The sequence below is a fragment of the Pelmatolapia mariae genome, linkage group LG10_11, assembly GCF_036321145.2.
Source record: "Pelmatolapia mariae isolate MD_Pm_ZW linkage group LG10_11, Pm_UMD_F_2, whole genome shotgun sequence".
Classification (NCBI taxonomy): domain Eukaryota; kingdom Metazoa; phylum Chordata; class Actinopteri; order Cichliformes; family Cichlidae; genus Pelmatolapia; species Pelmatolapia mariae.
In genome coordinates, this window is record NC_086236.1 from 66,644,825 (window position 1) to 66,655,387 (window position 10,563).

At 36.2% G+C, this 10,563-nt stretch overlaps 1 protein-coding gene across 1 annotated transcript; it reads left to right on the plus strand.

Moving 5' to 3' along the window:
• The first annotated feature begins 260 nt into the window (after window positions 1-260).
• On the plus strand, window positions 261-2,122 carry LOC134635535 (C-type lectin domain family 2 member D-like). The gene is made up of 6 exons (XM_063484912.1): window positions 261-306; window positions 1,046-1,132; window positions 1,209-1,417; window positions 1,507-1,668; window positions 1,776-1,888; window positions 2,005-2,122. Exons 1-6 carry the CDS (start codon window positions 261-263, stop codon window positions 2,120-2,122), a joined length of 735 nt encoding a protein of 244 aa, XP_063340982.1.
• Window positions 2,123-10,563: the final 8,441 nt, after the last annotated feature.

Below are 10,563 nucleotides of genomic sequence, written 5' to 3' on the forward strand. Positions count from 1 at the left end.
GCAGTGTTATGTGGATATGTGAATTAACTCTAAACCAAAACCAGTTATTTATTGTCCTGTAAATTAATTCCTATATTTAAAGAAAGACAAATGTGAATGCAATGTTACTTATAAGCCTCTACACTAACATGGTGGATATTACCACTGTGTGGCTGTAAGTGCAGCCATCACACTGCCATTTAAACATTCTTTGTCTTCTGTTACAACATTGTCATTCAATTCTTTCAGTTAAAACAAAGGAAAACAACGTGTATGAAGAAATGAACATGAAAAATAAAGAAACTAAACAAACTTCTGACACAAATGGTAAGTTATACAAAGCAAACGCAAAACCACTACTTTTACTACAAGGCATCACGCTAAGTACTAACCAGCTTGTCTTACAAACTGGAAGGGTAGAAAATTTGGTGCCTCATAATCTGCAAATGACAGTGACCTCAACAGAAAAACAATAGTAGCAGTCACTTTAACTAACAAACTAGACTTGACATCCACCAAATTACTCAGATTGACTACCTTTTTTTTTTCTTGCCATGAAATCATTCTTTGTCTTCTGCTACAAGGTTACCCTTTAAGTCTTTCAGTACGAAGGCAGGAAGAAAATTTGTATGAAGAAATGAACATGAAAAACAAAGAAACTAAACAACCATCTGACACAAATGGTGAGTTATACAAAGACAATACAAAACTGCTACTTTTACGACAAGAACTGATATGAAACTTGCTTAGAAACTGGAAGTGGGCTGTTGGCATTTTCCTCTACAAGAGATTAATGAAAACATCCTCTCAAATCATGTTTTGATATGTACAGGATTCACTGTTATTGAAGTTTGATCCATAATATGGGCTTCACCTTGGTTTTGCCTCTGAACTTTTTCAAATAGATTTTTCTGTTTTTCCCTAGACAATAACAAAAAAGTACATTACTTAGAATGGTTGTATGATTATAAAAAGCCAATTAATGATTTTAAGTTGACACAAGCGACTTAAAATCTTAAATGTAAGAATGAATTTGATTACTATAATAAGTATTTGTTTCTCCTAGATAAGCAGTGTGCATGTATAAAATCTTGTACAGCAGTAACCGCTTGCTGGGGTATTCTGTTACTGATCATGGCCCTTCGCATCTATTGTGAGTATAACTTTTAAAATTAGTTCATCTGTAATGTGCGTGTAAAGCCAAAGAAGTGTTACATTTTGTTTTCCAGTTACCACATTGTTAATTCATAAGAACGAAGACTTAATGAGGAGTCAACTCAACTGGACAAACACCTCTACTGCCTGTGAAACACAGATCAGAGACCTCACTGCAGAAAACCAGAACCTCACAGAACAAATAAAACTCATGAAGAAGGAGCTCAGTCTTGGTCCAGGTCAGTGCAGTGTTGATGCCTACTGTCCCAAAGAAAATAACAATATGCTCCAAATCTATCAGCTACAAAAATAGGTAATGTCAAATATATGTGCACTGATGATCTTTATTAATTGATTTCTATACTTGCAGAAAAGGCATGCAAACCTTGTCAGGAGGGCTGGATCCCCTTTGAGTCAAACTGCTATGCAATTAATAATGCTGAACCTCATGAGCAGAAAACCTGGGAAGAAGCTAGAAAAAACTGCAAGGGAAAGATTTCCGATTTGGCTGTTGTAATTAATGCAGCAGAAAAGGTAATGAGACTGTGAAAAATACATTTTCTTTTAATCTAAACACACTCTGTGTCGCAGTGCTTTAAGCAAAGTATTTGAGTATTTCTAATAACTTTCTCTTTCCTCAGAAATATATCAGTGACAAAAGCTGGAAGAGTTCAGGAGAAAAAGGATACTGGATTGGTCTGAGAGTTGAAGGTGGGAAATGGAAATGGGTGGATGGAAGTTATCTGACTGATAAGTAAGAGAAACTTTGAATCAATAACAATTTAAAAATATTTTTCCAAATCTGGGATAAATCAATTTTGTTTTATACCAATAATTATCAGCTTTAATCAAACTTGTTTTTTTCCTCAGCTCCTGGATTCAGCAGCCTCCTTCTGATGGTCTCTGTGTAATTTCGGTCAAAAACGAAGGATTTAAATCAGTGAGCTGTGACAAGAAGAAACAATGGATTTGTAAAAAGAGACCCTAACTGTTTGAATTACCACATTTAAACTTCAAATGACTTTTGCAATCTGTAAATACAATTGCATATTAGCAAATAGCCCGCTACACAACTGTGGAGAAAGAGTGCTTGCCAACCACCTAATAGATTTGATTTATTAACTTTTCATTAACCAGTGAGTTTTTTTCTTGCCCTGAAAACATTCTGTGTCTTCTATTAGAAGGATGTAAACACATGTTTTTTTATATGGTTGCACATAAAAGAAATATGTTATATTCATTTAAATATAATAATTTAATCATTGCATTTCATATAAACTCACATAGCTCTTAAGAGTATGAATAATTTTCATTGTTGAAATAAGTTTTCATGTTTTTTCTGCTAGATAAGAAGCCTGGATGCATTAAATTGTGTCAATCAGTAGTAATGTGCCGGGGAATTCTTTTACTAATCATGGTCCTTCTACTCTTCTTTGAGTATAGGTTTAAAAATTACTCTGTCATCTGTGTGTAAAGTGTAAAATGTGACTTTTTGTTTGTTTTAATGTTTTGTTTGGGGGTTTTTTTGTGTTTGCAGTTGTTTGTTCATAATAATGAACTTTTAATGAAAACTAATCTCAACTTGGCACAAGCCTATTAGAAAAGCTCACGAGACCTAACTGAAGAAGACCAGAACCTTAAGAAGAAAAATGAGCAGCTGGAGACAAAGAAGAAACATAACAAAAGAAATACAAAACATGATGACATGATGAGTTCAGTGTTAGTCGATCATAGTGGAGCATTGATGCCTGCTGTCCCAAAGAAACAGCATTTTCCAAATCAATTAGCTACAGATAGACTTAATACAACAGAGTATGTGTGAAAAATAGAGATATTATTTATGTTTATAAAAGTTCACAATTAATTATTATAGATTTATAGTTTTACTGTACACAGAATATGACTGCTGACAGCATTTAGGACAACACACAGTAAGATCTAAATTGACACTCGGTTGTTTTTCATTTATGTCACTAGAGGGGGTTTCTTCAGTGCAGTGCAGTTTGTATACTGAGTTTCTGTTCCCTGTATTGATGCTGGGCGGTCCGTTGCTTCACATCAAAGAATACTGTTGTCTGAAGTATCAGTATTTTGGTATTATTGTGTTGTTATATATCTATATTTGACCATATTCTTAGCTTTAGTGGGTTATATTAAATTAAATTATTGCCACAACATTGTGGAATTTTAATTTTTGTTTAAAAAAGTTTTTAATCAAGCCGAGAACAACACTGTTCAAGCTGCCCTAACACGTTTAATCAAGATGAGGAAGAAGGAGGGCTGTCCTCTATATCTATGTCACACTGTTCACATCAACCACAGAGAAAAACAGGAAGTTCAGCTTATAAGTATAGTCTCATGTTGTGCATGTTACACAGAGTGTTCGTCAAATCAAGTTCACTGTTTTTTGGTTGTTTTTTGTTTTGGTTGTTTGTTTGGTTGTTTTTGTGTGTGTGTGTGTGTGTGCATATTTAATACATATACATAAATACATGCTAAGAAGATTTAAGGCAGTTCTGAGGGCGAAAAGGGGCCCAACATGGTGCTAGCATCACAAAGTCTCTGGTGTGTGTGTGTAAAAGAATACAGAGTGTAAAGTTCAAACATGCTGTAGGACAACTTATTTTTTTTCAGCCAAAAGCAGAAGCTGGCCTATGCAACAGTGCAACATCTCTTATTGGTGGCAGTGACATCTTCTACAAGACAATGACTGAATTATACTTCAAAAACAGAACAACCGTGGGAACTGCTGTGATCTGTGGTTGGGTGTGAGGGAGTTATAGATATGAGACCAACCATTTGATGGAAGAAGTGCTTCTGTAACTGTTAGAATGAAACTCTGCTGTGCAGTTTCTGTCCAAAGTAATTGATGGAAATCAGTAAGCTGTGGTGAACCATGACCCACTGGATCTACAAATTTCAGAAATCTATTGGATAGCCTGTGAAGATATTAAGTAAATTAAAACATGGAGATTGTAAGTTGTTGATTGCTGCTGTTTGGCCAATAGTGGGCACTGCATTGCTAATCTCTGGCTCTCTTCCATAGTTCATTTTTTGTCCTGTCTTTCACCCACAACCATTCATTGAAAGATGGTGGCAGCGCCTCTCAGAACTTGATACAGTTGGAGGTTTCTTCCTGGTAAAAGGGAATTTTTCTTCTGCACTTTCAACAATTGGTTCCTCAAAGGGGGTTGTTCGATTTCTCTGTATTATTGTAGGGTTTCTACCTTACAATAGAAATACTAGAGCTTCCGAAAGCGTCAGGAATTTAATAGTCTTAAATTATAAGGCAAATTTAGAGTTTTATATTTTATATCTTTAGCTTAAGATCTTGTGAAGAAAAAGGAACCTGTCCTCTGAATGGACAAAGTATGAGTTTACATGTTCACACTAGTTTCTCTTGTATATCTGATGAATGTTTTTTTCTGCCTTTTATGCAGTGCATGCTGGTGTCTGTTTGTTTTAAGGTATTACCAAGGAAGGTACAGTTGACAACACAAGTAAATGAGAACAAGTTGCAGTGATTTCAGATGAGTTAAAACATCTGAATAAATATCCTGTCAAACAAATGCTTTCAAGACAAAACAAAACTCTATGAACTTGCCTGTCATGTATATCATTAAAAAGCAGAAGTTGGCTGAAGCAATGGAAATGAGAGGCATGGAAACATTCTTGAAATAATTCTCTCTACTTTTAACACAGTGCTATTTTTTGGTACACAAGTCGCAAGAAGCTCAACAGAGATTGAGACTTTAGCAATGGCAGAGCAGAGGCTTACCAACGGATCAGTCAATTTAAAAGCTAAAAAGCGGTCCCAATCAGAAGGTAAGCTAAGCTTTTCAAATACGGTGCATCTACAACCTGATGTTTACAAACTCAGATTGTAGATAATGTAGATGAAAGTCTACATCTTTATGTTTTTATCATTTCAAGCAATGTTTATTTCTTGTACTGTTTTTTCTACTGTAATAGTAAATGCAAAAAACTGACAAAACCAAGATAAGTAAGATGATGAGCTTACTAAAAGTGCTTCCACAAAAGACAGAATTTCCTTTGATAATGCAACAAACAAATGAGCAGAACCTTTTATGCATTGCAAATAACCAAAATATGCTTTGGAAGATTGTGGTTACTTAGTAACTAATAACTTCAACTACCCTTTAACCAACAAACCAAATCAGATTACTCAGATTTACTTTTTTACCTGCCCCATTCTTTGTCTTCTGTTACAAAATTGCAATTTAATTCTTTCAGTTAAAAACAAAAGGATGACAACATGTATGAAGAAATGAACATGAAAAATAAAGGAACTAAACAAACCTCTGAAACAAACAGTCAGTTACTGTATACAAAGTAAATGCAAAACCACTACTTTTACTACAAGGCATCACGCTAAGTACTAATCAGCTTGTCTTATAAACTGGAAGGGTAGAAAATTTGGTGCCTCATAATCTGCAAATGACAGTGACCTCAACAGAAAAACAATAGCAGCAGTCACTTTAACTAACAAACTAGACTTGACATCCACCAAAGTACTTTTTTTTTTCTTGCCATGAAATCATTCTTTGTCTTCTCCTACAAGGTCACCCTTTAAGTCTTTCAGTACGAAGGCAGGAAGAAAATTTATATGAAGAAATGAACATGAAAAACAAAGCAACTAAACAACCATCTGACACAAATGGTGAGTTATACAAAGACAATACAAAACTGCTACTTTTACGACAAGAACTCATATCAGCCTTGCTTAGAAACTGGAAGTGACAAGTTAACATAAGCAATTTAAAATCTTAAAAGTAAGAATGAATTTAAATGCCATAATAAGTATTTATTTCCCCCTGATAAGTGGTGTGCATGTATAAAATCTTGTACATCAGTAACCGCTTGCTGGGGTGTTCTGTTACTGATCATGGCCCTTCGCAACTATTGTGAATATAACTTAAAAAATTACTCCATCTGCACCCACATTGCAGACAGATCTGGTGTCAAGCCGGCACTGCTGGCTGACTTCTGGCATGGTAAGTGGTATGTCATCCAGATATGGTCCAGGCCTGGCATAGATGGCACTGTTTATATGATAGCATGCCACATCTGGCCCGATTATGGTTTGGTTTATGTGGCCCAGGCTCATAGAAAACAGGTCTGGCCCGGATCCAGCATATTTTCACCAGTTGTTTTTGTTGAAAATTTTACTTGTAATTTTTGTATTAAAGTTTCTCAACAGTGCTTTTTTTTGTTTGTTTACTGGTTTGCGTGCACTTTAAGATTTTTCTTTAAAAAACAACAACTTTTTTTTTAAATGGATAACTGTAAACCACCATGGCACACCCGATGGCATTTTCATGCCTCGCAGCATCATTTATTCTTACGATACTCACACGGTTGCTGTAACAGTACATTCAACGGCTGCAGCTCTCCCGCTGCTAGCCGCACACATCACCAACAACAAAACAAGCAGAGCACAGGTTTGAAGCCGGAAGGCGTGATTGTAGATGCCGTGCAGGTGAGTCCATCTCACCTGCAGGGGCATGGCAGACCACGCTCCGCCGCAATAATAAAGCATTTTCTATTTAATTATAAACTTTGTCCTAATTATGTTTTAACTATTTAATAATAAAAAAGGAAACATCACAAAAAACACTTAAGGTCATGCATCCACCTTATTTATTGAAAAGTATAGGTATCGTTATCAGCGATACTGGCCCATATTTACTTGGTATTGGACAGACACCAAAATATGCAGTATCGCACACCACTACTACCAACACTTTACAGCAATACAATAAATTAATAAAGCAGGATAAATTTATGGAGCATAGTACATTACATTACAACATAAAATAAACCAGATTCTAACTAGGAACACAAATTAAAGATCATAACAAAATACTTAAATACGCCCCGATGTATTTGAGTAAAATATTGGCCCGAAATGACTAAGCTCTAATATGCAATGTGTGTGTAAAGCTAAAGAAGTATTTCATTTTGCTTTTCAGTTACCGAATTGTTAATTCATAAGAATGAAGACTTAATGAGGAGTCAACTCGACTGCAGAAATCCAGAACCTCACAGAACAAATAAAACTCATGAAGAAGGAGTTCAGTCTTGGTCCAGGTCAGTGCAGTGTTGATGCCTACTGTCTCAAAGAAAATAACAGTAGGCTCCAAATCTGTCAGCTATAAAAAATAGGTACTGTAAAATAAATGTGCACTGATGAGCTTTATTAATCTATCTTTCTATCCTTGCAGAAAAGGCATGCCAGGACAGCTGGCTCCCCTTTGAGTCCAGCTGTTATGCAATTAATGATGCTAAATCTCATGAGCAGAAAACCTGGGAAGAAGCTCGAAAACACTGCAAGGGAAAGATTTCCGATTTGGCTGTTGTAATTAGTGCAGCAGAAACGGTAATGAGACTGTGGCTCATTAGCACAAATTTAATTCATAAAAATATATTTTCTTTTGATCTAAATACAGTCTGTGTCACAGTGCTTTTTGAGTATTTCTAATAACTTTCCATTTCCTCAGACATATATTAGTGACAAAAGCTGGAGGAGTTCAGGAAATAAAAGACACTGGATTGGTCTCAGAGTTGAAGGTGGGAAATGGAAATGGGTGGATCAAAGAGATTTGACTGATAAGTAAGAGAAACTTTGAAAAAATAAAGATTTAAAATATTTTTCCAAATCTGGGCTAAATCAATTTTGTTTTATGTCAATAATTATGACCTCTAATCAAACTTGTTTTTCCTCAGCTCCTGGATTCAGCAGCCTCCTCCTTAAATCAGTGAGCTGTGACAAGAAGAACCAATGGATTTGTAAAAAGAGACCCTAACTGTTTGAATTACTTAGACTTCAGAAGGCTTTTGTGATCTGTAAATATAATTACATAAATATATTAAGTAAATATTACCATGGAAACTTCTACTCAGGTTTTGTTTTTAAATATTACTAAATAAATAAAGTTAATTATAAGGGGTTTTTTTTACTGTCAAGCTGTTATTATTTATAAGTTACTAATAATTAATATAAAAACAACACCCAGCTCGCCCCTGCGGGCGGTTTATCCTTCAACCTCGGGTCCTCTACCAGAGGCCTGGGAGCTTGAGGGTCCTGCGCAGTATCTTAGCTGTTCCCAGGACTGCGCTCTTCTGGACAGAATCTGGGATCTGCTGGAGCCACTCGCCTAGCTTGGGAGTCACCTAGTGCTCCGATTACCACTGGGACCACGTTACCTTCACCCTCCACATCCACATATCAGCATTTAGAAAAACGCAGTGAAAGGTCTAAGGAGCTTGGAAAGAAAAAAAGCGGACTTTTCTTGAAGACATTTTACTTATCATCTGGAAGCTTCTTCAGGTCTAAGACCAAATGGTGGGGAGCCAAGAGCTTTTGGGTGAAACCATTGTGAGACCTTGCCTTACCCTATAATGTTACCCATTGAGATCAACTGAGGCAAGGTCTGAGTCGGTGTTAGCGCCCACTCACATCTTGCGTCAGGCGTCATGTTGATATTCCTGTCTTATATTCGAGTTCATTCTTTTTTAGTTCATTTTTATCAAGTCTGTGAGTTTATCTGTGAGAGAGAAAACACCCATCCCCATATGGCGTTATTTTTGTGCCACTATTCTGAGCGCACATAAAAAGATTTTGAGCGCACGTAAAAAAAAATTGCAGGTGCAAGTGTTGCAGTTTGAGGAGAAATTTATTTTGCTAAATTTGAGTGAACAAAATTCATTGCTGCGTGCAAAAAATGTATTTCAGTGTTTGCTATTATCCATACACACACACAATAGCAGCCCCTCACGCTCAGTTTTTGCGCTTGCTCGCAATGTGTTGCTTGCGCTCTCAACATTTCTGCCCGTGCGCGCTCAACTCTTTCTGTACACCGTTATATTTGTGCCACAAAACCAGCCAATCACAGACTTGGATGCAAAAAAATCTGATTTAGAAAACAAAGCACTTCAACATGAAACATATTATTAAATTCTCTTACCTCCCACCTAAAAATAAAAACAAAAATGAAAATAAACTGGGCCATTGTCTAGATGAATAGAAAATACATTAGGAAACAAATTTATCCAGCATTAATGTGCAAATGACAGCAAAAGATGAATATGAAATAAAGTACAATAAACATTTTTCTATTTTAAAATGAAAATAATAAAAGCTAAACCACAGCATGAGTAAAATTTATGTTCACATGTCACATATGCCTGTGATCACAGTCTTTATCATCTTCAAAACTTCTCCTTTTTGCCTTTTTTAGAAAAAGGTCAAAATTTGGCTTCTTGATCCATCTGCATAGGTATCCACTGGCTCAGGCTAACGTTTTTGTCATCCTAACATGACGTGAGAATTAATCAACCCATCGGATGGTTATAGATGTCTTCACTGATGATTATGAATTGATTATACCACAAACACAAGCTAAAGCTTCCCTATCATTTCAGTGTAGTTTATATACTACATTTAATGTTTAACCAGTAAACACATGAAGGAGCTCGTCTAGCTACAAATGAACACAAGTGATTTTAATTCTCTCCAAACATACTGAGGCGGAGCTTGAAAATCAGGGGTGCCCTACTGGCTGTGAGGCCCTGTGCATCCGTTGAGCCCACACATGGCACGAAAGGCTCTAAGTGGCCTCTTCCTATGAGGCAATGAATTAAATGATACAACAAAAACTACTAAGGAAGCTTTAAGAAACACAATAAGAAGCTCAAATGGTTTACCTGATCTCCAAACTCCCCAGATTCAAATCCAATCATGCATCTGCAAGTTGTGCCAGAATAAGCCTGATTCATTAAAATGGACTGCATGCATAAAGCCTAATTTGCAACATGGAGTGCTGCTCTCAAAAACGGGCATAGATGTAACACTGTCTGTGAAGCTGGATTTAAGAAGTAAGTGCCTAAAGTTAAAGTTTTTAGAACATATTTAGCACCATCTTGTGTCAGGTTGGTTGGTTGCGATAAACAGACTTACATTACACACTTTTGTACTGTCTCTTTGCAGAAATGAGTTTTATGTTAATAAACCGAGGATATACTGTCCACTTTCACCCTTAAGCAATAAATGGTTCTTCATTGTTTGGCTAGCTGTATTGAAATGGGAAAATCCAGTGTAATGTGGACTTTTTTTTTCCCTTCAGACATGTTGGAAGATATCAGGATTCCTATCATGCCTTGATTGTCCCATTTCAGTGCAGCTAACAAAACAAAGAACCACTTACTGCTTAAGAGACAGAGGGTGAAAGTGACTTCAACCAACCAACTTGATGACGTCGCGCTCTGTACTGACACAAGATGGTGCTAAACATGCTCTAAAAACTGCTTCTTAAATCCAGCTTCACAGATAGTGTTACTGTGGTGGATTTTTGTGTGATATCTATAACTATGTAACTATATACACTATATATCTATGTGCACTGAACA

Excerpts from the sequence above, each read along its gene's own strand:
- LOC134635535 (XM_063484912.1), top strand. The coding sequence starts at position 261 with ATGAACATGAAAAATAAAGAAACTAAACAAACTTCTGACACAAATG. Across the intron at positions 1,133-1,208 it reads CATGGCCCTTCGCATCTATT|TTACCACATTGTTAATTCAT; the intron begins GTGAGTATAACT and ends TTTGTTTTCCAG. Across the intron at positions 1,418-1,506 it reads GTCCCAAAGAAAATAACAAT|AAGGCATGCAAACCTTGTCA; the intron begins ATGCTCCAAATC and ends ATACTTGCAGAA.